Source organism: Malus domestica, chromosome 02 (assembly GCF_042453785.1).
Source record: "Malus domestica chromosome 02, GDT2T_hap1".
In the NCBI taxonomy this organism is placed as follows: Eukaryota; Viridiplantae; Streptophyta; class Magnoliopsida; order Rosales; family Rosaceae; genus Malus; species Malus domestica.
This window is the reverse complement of record NC_091662.1, coordinates 27,079,894-27,093,971: the sequence shown is the minus strand read 5'-3', so window position 1 is coordinate 27,093,971 and position 14,078 is coordinate 27,079,894. Positions and strand designations below refer to the sequence as shown.

The 14,078-nt window shown below is 39.7% G+C and overlaps 1 protein-coding gene across 3 annotated transcripts; it reads right to left on the bottom strand.

Moving 5' to 3' along the window:
- Positions 1 to 91: 91 nt before the first annotated feature.
- Positions 92 to 2,823, bottom strand: LOC103406799 (phosphatidylinositol N-acetylglucosaminyltransferase subunit P-like). 3 transcript variants are annotated; one of them, XM_008345796.4, is made up of 5 exons: positions 2,167 to 2,823; positions 1,857 to 2,075; positions 1,577 to 1,649; positions 704 to 822; positions 92 to 593 (listed from the first exon to the last, which is right to left on the bottom strand). In XM_008345796.4, exons 2-5 carry the CDS (start codon positions 2,026 to 2,028, stop codon positions 481 to 483), a joined length of 477 nt encoding a protein of 158 aa, XP_008344018.1. In that variant the 5' UTR covers positions 2,029 to 2,075; positions 2,167 to 2,823; the 3' UTR covers positions 92 to 480. The 3 variants fall into 3 exon arrangements, with proteins under 3 accessions (XP_008344018.1, XP_008344012.1, XP_070673508.1); XM_008345790.4 differs by having other exon boundaries at positions 92 to 623; positions 2,167 to 2,446; XM_070817407.1 differs by lacking the exon at positions 2,167 to 2,823 and having other exon boundaries at positions 1,857 to 2,158.
- Between the last annotated feature and the right edge of the window lie 11,255 nt (positions 2,824 to 14,078).

Below are 14,078 nucleotides of genomic sequence, written 5' to 3'. Positions count from 1 at the left end.
GACGATACAATTGGGAATCAATTTCATTTGCGACCAAGACAGCAAAAATGAACGAAATTATACGCAAGCATTCACCCGGGGAAAAAATGAGTTGCGTCATATCGATCCTTTTCACCAGTAAAATCATGAGTATTCACAATATGAGGTAGAACATTGCATTTAACGATTTAAGCGCGGCGCTTCTTTATGCTTGAGAGTATGTTCTCTTCATTGTATATTGAAAACATATTCTCTGTATTAACCGGAAAAAAAACCCACGTATTCTCTGTTTATAGACTCGGTTGAGACTTGAGCCCTAGCCGGTTGCAGCTAAACTCTGTTTTCTAGTTTTTTCCTGTTCCAGTAGGCGTATTCCTCTGCTGTAATCAATGGACTGCCTTTTGCTTAACCAAAGAATCAATTAATTCGAAAGCAATACAGCACCTGGGTAAAAAATAGAGAGTTGGGTACAGGTTGCCATTCCCTCCAAGGTTGCTCGTGTTATTTAAACATGGAACGATTGACTCTGTCAATGCTGATATCGGATATGGGTTCTATGGGCTGATCATCGTCACCAATTGGAGCAGAGCTCAAAGGATCCCTACTGAATTCATCTGCAAAAGAAAATGGAAGGTCACACATAACTAGATCAAAACAATGAACTGAAAGCCTGGAACCACGACCCAAAATTCTGATCACAAAAGGGAAGGCTATCAACTCTCACCGTAAACAGTATATAAGGAAGAAGGGGGAGGGGTGGACATGAAGTTGAGGCCACAGTAAAATCCCAGTGCTAATACCAATGTCATCATAGCGTAAGCTGGCACGGCCAATGCCCAATACCTGAAAATAGTACCATAAATTCAAAAGAGCAATCTTGTTACTTTGTTAGGAAGTGCTTTTCTAATGGTTAAATCTGCTTCTGACTGTTTGGCAACAAAAAGTAAAAAATGCTTATGGGTTACAAAAGCATAGTGCTATCTAGAGGAAGCACTTCAAAGTGCTTTTTCAGTTATTTTTTAACAGACAGCAACTTCATTGAAAAGCCAGGAAGCTAAAGCCACAGGGAACAGAAAAAGATAAAACAGACGATAAAGGTTGGCAAGATAGAAGACGTTGCAATATGCTAAGACGTCAACCCCAAAAAAACTACCGGACTAGACAGTGCTCAACGGTGGACATGGCAAACCATCCCTTAACAAAACATGAACCAAGGAGGAAGGGGGTCGATTTAACCAAACGTCATAGTGCATCCTCCTTTTTCCATGGATGCAAAAACACTTCCAAGAGCTTTTTCAGTAAACACTTGGAATTTTTATAAACAATTTCATCTTGCTTTCAATATTAGCGCTCCTAACCAAAGCGCTTATAACGAATTCCCCAAAAGACCCTAATTTCTGATTCATAGCGCAAAGTTCTTGTTACCGACCCAAATGACTATAAATTTCTCAAACCATGACAAACATTCTCAAAGTTGCAAGAAGCTAATCATCTAATCATTTGGACAAACAAAACAATGGAATCGATGGAGGATAACCATCTTGAACGAAAACTTAATAAACACAAACGATTGAAAGTGAAACCAGAGGGCACTGACCTGCTGGGATAGTAAAAGATCCCAATGGAATGCAGCCAAGACTCAGGAACATATGCCCACACCAAGAATATAACTGCTAACATAACAGCACAACACACAGTATACCCAAAATAAAGAAATATAATTAAAACAAGTATTTGTTTTCCGAACTGAAAAAGAATGAAGATTGGAAGCAGTGTTTGAAATTTTCACAAATTTGCGTTATTTCCAGAAATTTGCATATCGATGTTTCCACCGATACCGATATTTTAAACACTGATTGGAAGATGAAGAAGGGGACCTGTAGCCACAACAGTAGTGATGGAACCAACAAAGCCATAGACTTCAGAAGGCTTGGGGCCATGAAACCCAGAAGCCTTATCATCTGGATCCACAAATGACACAGTTGCCCTCCTCTTCTTTGACACACTCAGGATTCTTCTGGGGCTGCAAACAGAATATGAATCCTCCATTCCCTTCAATTCTTCTTCTTCTGGGTTTCCACCCAATTCTTAAAAATCTAGAAATTACAAGGAAAAATAAAAAGCATAAGATTGAAGAGAGAACACCCAAAATTTAGACAGACAAACAGAGAGAGAGAGAGGGGGTACCTGGAAAGGGAAAATTACAGATTCCCAACTTGTCTCAGCAAGCTGAGTTTTTGTGGGGCTGGGATTCGAACTGAACTCAGTTCTCAAAATTTTGGAAAGAAAATCTGAAAGCGTGAAAGATTTTCATGGAGGATTTCTGAAATTTATCAACCGAATTATGCATTTGACAGACGGACACGACGGAGGGAGGGAGGTGGAGCTCGCGGCGTTGGGGAGGGGAGACTTTGAAAACTACCATATTTTGTACCAAAAAATGATTTTTAGCTTATCTTTTGCGATCTTACAAATTTAACCAAAAATCCATACAAAAGTTCTAAGTTGCCCCTCCATTCCTTGTCTCTTCTTCCCCCTTTCTTCGACTCCCACCAACCCATCCCATCCCACCCCACCCTACCTGTCTCTTCTCCAAATCCACCACCACCGACGCACCCACCCTACCTGTCTTTTCTCCAAATCCACCACCACCGCGCACCCGCTGTGACCGGCACCACTACCATATCTCGCTCTCTCCGTACGATGATAGAAGATTTCCAAAAATACGAATCATGGGTTGTTCTAATTTGCTTCCATTAAAGCATTTCTGCGTATTTTGAGAGCTCATTTTTTGTAAACCATTTCCTTTTTGTTTCCCTCGTAATTTCTTCAATTAGAAAAGTCGTCATATTCTACTATTATGATGCTACTTATTAGCTGCATGTCATATTTTTTACATACTGCGCAGCCGGTGAAGTTCTAGTTGCATGTTATTGGTGCACATAAGAGCTTGCTAATTAAGGTAGTAATTCACAAGTTGTTGAGAAGCAACTAGTTGTCTGCAAATTGTAACAGTGTAGTAGTAATTTTCTTTTGTTTGCAGGAAACTTTCAGATTACAAGTTGTTTTACTACCATTGCCAATCTCAGGTATGCCACATATGTTTCTTTACATAAGTTATGAGTGCCTAACTGGATTTGGGAGAAGAGACAGGGTGGGGAGCCGAAGAGAGGGGAAAGAGACGAGAGGAGAGGGGGCAATTTAGAAGTTTTACATGATTTTTTTGTTAAATTTGTAAGAATTGTAAAAGGTAGGCTAAAAATTAATTTGTGGTACAAAATATGACTAGTTATCAAAATTTGCCGTTGGAGAGAGAGAGTCGCATGACGTCGTTGCACTTGAAACCTCTTAAAAATACAGAGGATTAATTATATTAACACCACGTGAAATTCATCGCGTTTCTTGGAAAACCCTTGACATTTGAACAATTACTCTAACAACCGCTACAGTTTTACTTTACTTTCGTATTACCAATTAAAAACGAATTTACTCTTGCATTTAATACTTGAAAATAAAAATGAAATACTAGGAAAATCATATTTTTAAACCAAATGAACGTGTCATCAATAAGAAAAAAAAACACGTTAATCGACACTTAATTAATAATCCAATAATCTACAACTACATCATTTAATTTATAAATTTGATTTAAAAAATTTAGTTCCCAAGCATTACCCAATAAAAAAGAAGTCCAAAAAAATGTCAAATTAAAAAATTACATGAAACACCATTAATTTCTTTTCCTGTTTATTGTAAATAATTTTTTTATTTTCAATAATTAACCATAAGGGTAAATTCATCTTTAAGGAGGTGATGTTAAAGTGCAGTGTAATTTCTCAAACTTGAGGGGATTTTGTGAAAACACGGTTAATCTCCAAGGGTGTTTAGTGTAATTAGCCCAAAATGTAATTCATTTTGAGTTGCAGCATTTACGTAAATGGCTAAATTATTTGGTTGTCCGAAAATGTTTTTTATTATTATTTTTTAGAGTTCGGAAGAGTTTTGTATAGACATATAGATTTGGTTGGGCTAAATCAGTTTTTATCCAAACTCAAGGGCGCATTGTAAAGGGATTCAAACTAGCTTTTCATCAAATGCCATCTCCAACCGAAGGAGGGCCAAAATGTCATGTTTAGCCCTATAATCCTGCAAGAAATTATATTTTAATGAATAGTGACAGACCATATTTTATACCATCTCCAACTGAGGGGGCCAAAAGGCCATAGGCCAAACATAACCCCCTCAATAATTATTATTTTAATTGAATTAATATGGTTAATTAAATTAAGAGAACTTTAACGAAAAACTCCCGATATTGTTCACTTTAACGAAAAACCACATTTTTATACTAAAAAGTCAATCTTGGTACTATTCACTTTACCCTTTATTTTGTCTTTATCATTAAAACTCAAAGTTTTCAAGCCATTTTCATTATTTTTCCTTTAAATTAAACTACTATATTAAATTAAGGTTTTTGGACATATTTTGAGTGTTACTTGTTGCTAAATGAATAAGCCTTCAGATTTCTTATATTTATATCATCTCAATAATTTTTCGGATAAGATTTCGAGTGACATATGTCGCTAACGTGAGTAACTCTCTAGATTTCTTATCTTTATGTAATCTCACTGATTTTTCAGATAGGATTTCGAGTGACACTTGTCTCTAAAGTGAGTAACTCTCCATATTACTTCTCTTTCTCCTTCATCTCTCTTGTTTGATCTTCCATTGCAGTTTGTCTTGAGTTAGAAAATGGCCCGTTGAAACACCCTTTTGCATAAAGGAAGCATAATAACGAAGAAAGTGTGGTATTCTTGCACCTACCACAAACCCATGCTTGACATTCTAATGCTAGGTAATTGTTGGAGGGCAAGTGGGCTAGGCTGGAGGGCTAGCTGGGTGAAAATGGCCAGCCCGTTGGCCTAATTTGGGGATTTTGGCTCGGTGGGTCCCACAAGCCCTTTGGCCTAGCCCTCGGTTGGAGACGATTTTTGTGTCATTCCAAGCTATTTTTAGCCTTATGGCCCTTTGGCCGGGTCTCTTGGAGATGGCGTTACTTTCTCAAAGTTAAAAGAGAGTCTGTACAATTCATTGAAGTATCGGATACTTCAGATTTTTAATAGATAAATCTTTGGTCAAAAATACAAAAATCAAGATTTAATGGTTAAAATACCTAGAGTATCATATATTGCGGAACATCAAAGAATCTTTGTAAAATAGAAGATACATTGCGTTGCTCAAGAGTATCTGATACTCCTAATCTTGTACCATAAGATATGATGTGAATCATGAAAGGCACATTAGCATGACGTACTTCTCCAATAAGTATTGAATTTGAAAACAAACTTCTACCCACCCTAGGATCCAAAAAAGCTAATAACATCAAATCTTATATATATATATATATATATATATATATATATACCAAATGGGGGGCGGAAGCCTATCTACTGATGATGGTAGAAATTATGAGGACAACAATCAAGACTATAGTCCTTATGATTATTGAGAGTACAGATATCATACCAGATGTTATAAACAGATAGGAAGAACATAACAAATGATTCGTCGGTATTTACCTTAAATTTAAGATACTCAATGAATTGACTATGTTGAGGCACAAAATCAGTAAGGACTTTGGTACAACACAAAGTATTAAGTTTGTGACCTTCACTAGATTGCTCCGGTCACTAGTGTGAATAAGTATGTAAATGGATAAAGACATGGAAGCAAACACAAGATGTACGTGGTTCACCCAGATTGGCTACGTCCACGGAGTAGAGGAGTTCTTATTAATTGTGAAGAGTTTACATAAGTACATAGGTTCAAGCTCTCCTTTAGTGAGTACTAGTGAATGATTTAGTACAAATGACATTAGGAAATATTGTGAGAGAATGATCTTTATTTATAGAAGAGAGTTTCTAGTTTCATTCTGACATTGATACGTGTCGTGTTGTGATTAGCTTCTGCTGTTGACACGTGTTGCGCTATGATTGGCTTCTGATGTCGACACATGTCGCGTTGTGATAGGTTTCCTGGTTGGAGGGAAACTCTTCTAGGTCTTTGACGATATAACATTGACCGGTGCTCAGTAGTTTCGGGATTAGTCAAGTATGGTACAAATAGTGCTCCCCTAAGTTCCCGAGTGAGGGAAGTTCCTCGGTTGGGGACTTGCAAGATCCAAGCCATTGAGTAATCACGAAACTTCTAAGTACCGAAGTGTGGTATCATTTTCACTTACCTTATCTGTCTCATATGTAGATGTGGACTCTTTTCTGGAAGTACTTTTCCTCCATCCAAGGGTGGTATCTTTAACTGATGAAGATGCACAAGGTAATGTATCAATTTCACTTGAAGCTTACTTGTAGTTTCAGGCTTGTTCAAGTGCGATACAAACCCTATAGTAGGAGTCTCCCAAGTCGCCGAGCTAGGAGATTTGCCGAATGGGGTAACATACAAGGTAACCAATCAGACTTCCAAGCAAGCAACCTGGATCGGAGGTTCGACTTCGGTTTCCGGTTGATTGTTCTCTTTCTCCTTGTGTCGTAAACAGCAACAAGGATAAGGAGAAGCAAATGGAGAAGAGATGATATGAGATACTTTTTCTTTTGAAGAAGTAACTTTCCACATGCTTATTCTTAAACTAGGCTGGAGTGTTTTCTGATTTCCTCTAGAATATAAGGCCAACTCAAGAATTTAAGGGTCAAAACAAGTCCATCAAATCTAAAGTACGTTCAACCTTGATGATATGAGATACTTTTGTTGTTGACAAAGTAGTGGATGTATCGACACGTGTTATGTTACGTTTGTCTCCACTTGCTTCCTTGTTTCCTTCTCACTTGCCCTATATGTTCCTCAGGCAGATGTGGTATCTTCTCTGGAAGCATAAGATGTTGAAGATGAGTACTCGGGAGCAATGCCAGGTGAGTAATCAGGCAAGGAGTTACAGGCAGTCAGTTCCTGACTGGAAGCTTGATTCCAAGTGCTGACTGATTGCTCTCTTTCTCCTTGTCTTGCAGGTAAGAATAAGGCCAAAGGAAAAGACAGGGAAAAAGCATGATATGGGATACTCTTGCTTTTAACCCTGATGATATGAGATACTCTTGCTCTGGTGTGGCTTGTTTGCAGAGGTATTATCGGGGGGAAAAGAAGCTGAGTATTTTGAGAGACTCTGCTGAAAGTGCCCTCTTGAATGTGAAGAAAAGTTGAGCATTTTTTTTTATTTGAAGGTCTACCTGGTTGTGGAGGATGGAGGTCGACATATATAGGAGTCTCCCTAACAAGAAGTAGTAGTGTTATTCTTTTACCCTTCTTGAAAAAGTGGTCTGTGGTATCTGGAAATCTGATGTTGCGTGTGAAGATTGCAGACAAGCTTTATCCAAGGGAATCTGGCTCTCGAAGTTCGGAGAGCAGTGCATCTTTGGTTTTCGAACAAGCAATCATGTCGAGGATTTGGCTCTCGAGATTCAGAGAATGGTGCCTCTTCGAGTTTTTGAGAAAGCAATCCTGTTAGGAGTTTGACTCTTGAGATTCGGAAAGCAGTGTCTCTTCGATTTTTGAGAAAGTAATCCTGTTGGGAGTCTGGCTCTCGAGATTCGGAGGACGGTGCCTCTTTAATTTTTTAGCACGTAATCATGTTGGGAGTCTGGCTCTCGAGATTCGGAGAGTAGTGCCTTTTCGATTTTTGAGCAAGCAATCTTGTTAAGAGTGTTTTCTCGAATGTGAGTAAAGGTTGGGCATTTTTTCCAATCTGCCTTGCCACGGAGCACGGAGGTTGACACACATTGAGACTTTCCAGTTATCAAGCAGTGGTGCTGTTCCTTTTCCCTTGTGGGTAATAGTAGGGTAGCTGGACCTTCAAAATTTATGTGTCTAAACTTTGTTAGAGATCTTTGGCAAAGTTATCTGTGGTACCCGAAGAGCTGATGTTGAGTGTGGAAAGTGGTGCCTCTTCGGAATTCGGAGAATGGTGCCTCTTCGGAATCCCGAGAATGGTGCCTCTTTGATTTTTAAACCAACGACCCTGTTGCCTTTTCTTTTATAAGGGCACCAATTGTGTGCAAGAAGTACATTCAGAGAGTTATTGATTTGAGGAATTTTCCCCTTACTTCAGAGATTTATTGCACCTCATTTCTCCTTCATCATTTCTGAGAATGTCTGGCCCATCCGACCGTCGTTTTGACTTGAACTTTGGAGAAGAGGCAGCCATGCCTTCTCAAGACAACATATGGCGCCCATCCTTCTTATCCCTTACTGGTCCTCTTACCATTAGGGACTCTGTGATGAAGAATGATATGACCGCTGCGTTGGTGGCCAAGAACCTTCTCACTCCCAAAGTAACATACTACTTTCCAAATGGTTTGATGTGTTGGCCGTTAAGGATTTTCTGGCTCTTAGTATTCAGTGTGCAGATTATGTGTCTAATATGGCCTAACGCCTATTTGCTCGAACCCGCCAAGTTGAATCATTCGCGGCTGAAGTGATAAGTCTCTAACAGGATATCAGAGGGCTCAAGCATGAGAATAAACAGTTGCACAGGCTCGCACATGACTATGCTACAAACATGAAGAGGAAGCTCGATCAGCTGCAGGAATCTGATGGTCAGATTTTACTTGATCATCAGAGGTTTGTGGGTTTGTTCCAAAGGCATTTATTACCTTCTTCTTCTGAGGCTGTACCACGTAATGAAGCTCTAAATGATCAACCTTTGGTGCCTCCTCCTTATGGGGGCTCTGCCGACTGCTGAGACTTCTCCTGAGCAACCTTTGTGAAGGCTCCCTCTTGTTTGTTTATTTTGATTCATGTATATGTACATATTTGTAACTTATCGGAGATATCAATAAACAACTTTGCTTCATTTCAACGTATTGTGTTAAATACACCAAGGCCTTCTTCACTAAGTTCTTTGAATTTTTCCTTTTGTTAAAGCTTGTATGTTGAAGCTTTGTGAGTGAAGCATGTAGGTTGAGGTAGTGCTCCCTTAAGAGTGAGGAAAACTTCTCGTTTAGAGACTTGAAAAATTCAAGTCACTGAGTGGTCGTGAGACTTCCGAGTATCAAGGTGCAGTAGCATATGGTAGAAGTCCCCCAAGTCTTCGGTCGAAGGAGTTGACGAATGAGGTGTCTTGCTAGTAGCCAAGTTTCCAAAGTAACAAAACTTCACCATTTTCCTTTCTAAGTGGTAGCCCAAAACTCCTTCTTCATACATATTTATTATGAAAGTTGTTAATTCCAAAGAAGATGAGGCCTAGGCAATTTTTTTTTCGAATTTTTCGAATTTTTGAATTTTTGAATTTTTGAATTTTTGAATTTTTGAATTTTTGAATTTTTGAAATATATATATTTTAAGCTTTATAGGTAAAGCTTTAAGGTTGAAGCTTTGTTGGGTACCATGAATTGATTTTGCTTCACACTATCTTGATCAAGATAGTGTGAAGCTTTTATAGTGAAGCTTTTGTGTTGAAGTTTTGTAGGTGAAGTTTTTGTAGGTGAAGCTTTTGTGAGTGAAGCTTTTGTAGGTGAAGCTTTTGTGAGTGAAGGTTTTGTTGGTGAAGCTTTTATGGGTGAAGCTTTTATGGGTGAAGCTTTTGTGTTGAAGCTTTGTAAAGCTTTGGAGTTGAAGCTTTGTAGGTGAAGCTTTTGTGTTGAAGCTTTTGTAGGTGAAGCTTTGGAGTTGAAGCTTTGTAGATGAAGCTTTGGAGTTGAAGCTTTTGTGGTGGGGGAAGCTTTTGTGGCGGGAAAAGCTTTTGTGGGTGAAGCTTTTGTTGGTGAAACTTTTATAGGTGAAGCTTTTGTAGGTGAAGCTTTTGTGGTGGGTGAAGCTTTTGTGGGTGAAGCTTTTGTTGGTGAAGCTTTTATGGGTGAAGTTTTTGTAGGTGAAGCTTTGGAGTTAAAGCTTTGTAGGTGAAGCTTTTATGGGTGAAGCTTTTGTGGTGGGGGAAACTTTTATGGGTGAAGCTTTTGTGGTGGGGGAAGCTTTTGTTGGTGAAGCTTTTATGGGTGAAGCTATTGTGGGTGAAGTTTTTGTAGGTGAAGCTATTGTGGGTGAAGCTTTTGTAGGTGAAGCTTTGGAGTTGAAGCTTTGTAGGTGAAGTTTTGGAGTTGAAGCTTTTGTTGGGTACCATGAATTGATTTTGCTTCACACTATCTTGATCAAGATAGTGTGAAGCTTTTGAGAATTTGTAGTTGTTCTCCATTGTTGAAGCTTTGTTAGGTACCACGAATTGATTTTGCTTCACAATATCTTGATCAAGATAGTGTGAAACTTTTGAGAATTTGTAGTTGTCTTCCATTGATGAAGCTTTGTTGAATTTATTTTTTTTTATTTTTTATTTTTTTTGGGAAACTAGAAATTTGAAAATGTGGGAGAGACAACATATACAAATTTTGCTTCCACACTGTTGAGCAAGAGGTTGTGATGCAAGCCACACCTTGTAGTAGTCGAAGGTTTGGATGAACCATATGAATTGAATTTGCTTCGAACAGTCTTGAATTTGCCTCGAAGGTTTAAGAATTGTAGTTGCCCTCCATTGATGAAGCTTTTGTTGGCACCATAAATTGGTTTTGTTTCACACTGTCTTGATCAAGAGTGTGTGAAGCTTTTGAGAATTGTGGTTGCCCTCCATTGATGAAGCTCTTGTTGGCACCATAAATTGGTTTTGCTTCACACTGTCTTGATCAAGAGTGTGTGAAGCTTTTGAGAATTGTGGTTGAACTCCTTTGATGAAGCTTTTGTTGGCACCATAAATTGGTTTTGCTTCACACTGTCTTGATCAAGAGTGTGTGAAGCTTTTGAGAATTGTGGTTGCCCTCCATTGATGAAGCTCTTGTTGGCACCATAAATTGGTTTTGCTTCACACTGTATTGATCAAGAGTGTGTGAAGCTTTTGAGAATTGTGGTTGAACTCCTTTGATGAAGCTCTTGTTGGCACCATAAATTGGTTTTGCTTCACACTGTCTTGATCAAGAGTGTGTGAAGTTTTTGAGAATTGTGGTTGCCCTCCATTGATGAAGCTCTTATTGGCACCATAAATTGGTTTTGTTTCACACTGTCTTGATCAAGAGTGTGTGAAGCTTTCTACGAGTTGTAGTGTTTGCATTATTACAGAGGGGAAATGTCTGAAGCAGATGCAAGAGGGCTGAATAACTTGATCTTCGTATGTCATGCACTGAAGTTGTTGTTGGCTTGCAATAAGACTTTGTTGATGACTATAACTCTTGTTGGGCAAAAGTGCTCCCCTAGTTGAGTTGTCAAGCTTGAGGGTTTTTGATTATTTGTGAATGCTAGGAGTTCACATGTACAAGTTGTACCACTCGTCTTCTGGTAGGTGGAATGAATGGTGAGCTGCTTTCATCACTTGGTTAATGGTACGAAGGTGAGTTCCTTCATCACCTTTCATCACATTTCATCACCTGGTTGGTGGCACGAGGATGAGTTCCTTCTTCACCTGGTTGGTGGCATGAAGATGAGTTCCTTCTTCACATGGTTGGTGGCATGAGCGGTAAGTTGCCAAATGATATTAGAGTACTGGTTGTACATTTCATCACTTGGTTGGTGGCATGAAGGAGAGTACGAGTTGTACATTTCATCACCTAGTTTGTGGCATGAAGATGAGTTCCTTCTTCACTTGGTTAATGGCATGAGTGGCAAGTTTCCAAATGATATTAGAGTACGGGTTGTACATTTCATCACCTGGTTGGTGGCACGAAGATGAGTTCATTCTTCACCTGGTTGGTGGCATGAGTGGCAAGTTACCCAATGATATTAGAGTACGGGTTGTATATTTCATCACCTGGTTGGTGGCATGAAGGAGAGTACGGGTTGTACATTTCATCACCTGGTTGGTGGCATAAAGATGAGTTCTTTCTTCACCTGATTGGTGACATGAGTGGCAAATTGCCAAATGATATTAGAGTACGGGTTGTACATTTCATCACCTGGTTGGTGGCATGAAGATGAGTTCCTTCTTCACATTTGATCACCTGGTTGGTGAGAATAAGGGCAAGGTGTCGAGGCACATTATAGCAAGTGTCGAAGACACAAAGTATGTTGAACCCTTTCGAAGCACAGTTGGCGTATGTATGGATGTGTTGGAATGTATGATGTTTATGTATGAATGTGTTGGAATGTATGATGTTTATGTATGAATGTGTTGGAATGTATAATGTTTATGTTGATTGATATGAGTGATGTTTATGAATGTTTTGCTATGCATAAAGGGATTCATGCTTTTGATATGTGAACCATGTTGGTTGTAGCACTTAGTATCACATACTTTGTGTCAAAGTACGCATGCTGAAACTCTGAGTTGGAGTATAAGAGTAGGTTAGCGTAGACCAAGTGTTCCAGTGCTAGGAACACAAAAGACTCAGAAGAAGTTGTCTGAATTCCCTCTTCTTTAAATATTTGTCGAATGGCTTGTGTGACAAAAGATCTCAAGTGGTTAGGAGTTAAAACATTTGTAATGTGTATGCCTTCTAATAATAGCATTTTCTTCAGTACCTAGTCCTCCACTTTGAAAGAGTGAGGCTTGGCCCCATAGTCATAATAGTCGACGGTACGTTCACCCCTAGTTGTCTTGATACGAACTTTTATCCCTCTTGTTGTAAGAGGCTTGCTGAGAGTAAAAATCCTTCCTCTTACCAAAAGACATATACGTTTGGTGACTTAGCGAGTAGCTAAATGAGGCAGGAAATTATGCAATAGGTGTCTGAATGGCCAATATCTCCTCACTTGGTAGAACTTGACTTCCACTTCCCATTTGTTGATAGAGGTTAACTATATGGGGGTTCCCTTGGTATGTCATTGCTTCGGCGGAGGCGTGGTTGTAAGCATGTGTCATCACCTCAGAGTAAGTATTCCAAGTGTTGGCATTAATCATGTACTTGAAGAAACAATCACGTAGGCCTATTGTGAAGGCCTTGAAGGCGGTCTTGTCATTTGCCTCAGCGCAGCGAGAATACTCATGGCTGAAGTGACCAGCATACTCTCGTAGTGACTCGTCCGGCTTCTGGCGAATAGTGTACAAGTCATCTGCAGAATGCAAGTGATCAGTTTTGAAGATGTGTTGAGAGACAAATAGTTTCCTCAATTCCTCAAATGAGTCTACTGTCTCAGGTGGAATACGGCAATACCAGTTTAGAGCTCCGTCAGAGAGGGTGAAGGGGAAAAGAAGACATCGCTCTTCGTCGGTGTGCATCCGATATGCCATGGTGGACTCAAAGAGGTTAAGGTGTTCAATTCGGTCCTCCCTTCCAGTATAGAGTTGTAAACCAAACTTTTGTTTTGTCTTCGCTTGAAGAAGGCTGTTGAGGATCCTTCTTGTGAAAGGGCCAGGTTTGGGTTGGTTCCAGTCAGGTATATCGGTCTGACGTTCGGCCTTCAACTTGTTTACTTCCTCAATGAGCTGTAGGATAAGGGGGTCCTGAGTGGAGTCATGTACTACTGGAATTTTATTTCGTAAGTCTTCATCGCCTCTTGGAAGTAGGAAAGTTTGAGCAAAGGTGGGTGGTTTTTTCTTGGACTTGCCGTACTGACTACTAGGGCGAGTCTATCGGAATACCTCAAAGTCCCCCGTACCTTTATGTTCCTCTGGGACCTATCGTTCCTTCCCTAGATTGGCAGCTGACCTGGGTTGTGGGAGGGGACCGAGTCTTTCAGAAACCCTTGGGTCATTGATCTTCGAGCATATGTGGAGGAGATTCTCTCGACGTTGCTTTAGGAAGTCTCGGCAGTCACGATAAACAGCTTTCGATCCTTCCAACCCTTCTGCAAGGAGGTGTTTTCCTCCACTTCTTATACTTCAGGTTAAAGCATCTGGGTTGAGAGAAGTCTCATGTTGATCAATGTTTTGATGATTAGCTCGCTTCTCATCAAGGATACCCAAGTCGAAGGGAGGTGGCCCTCCGTGTTGAGGGGCACCCAGATAATGGTTGATGTCCATAGGGGCAACGAGCTCGCGTGTTTGAGTTCGCCTAGTTTCGTGGAGTGTCTCAAAGAGCTTCTCATACTGCTCTTAGATGACCTCATTCTTCATTGCTATCTTGTTGTTTTGAGTTTCTAACTCATCGAATTTAGCTTGAAGAGCAACCCTCTTTCCT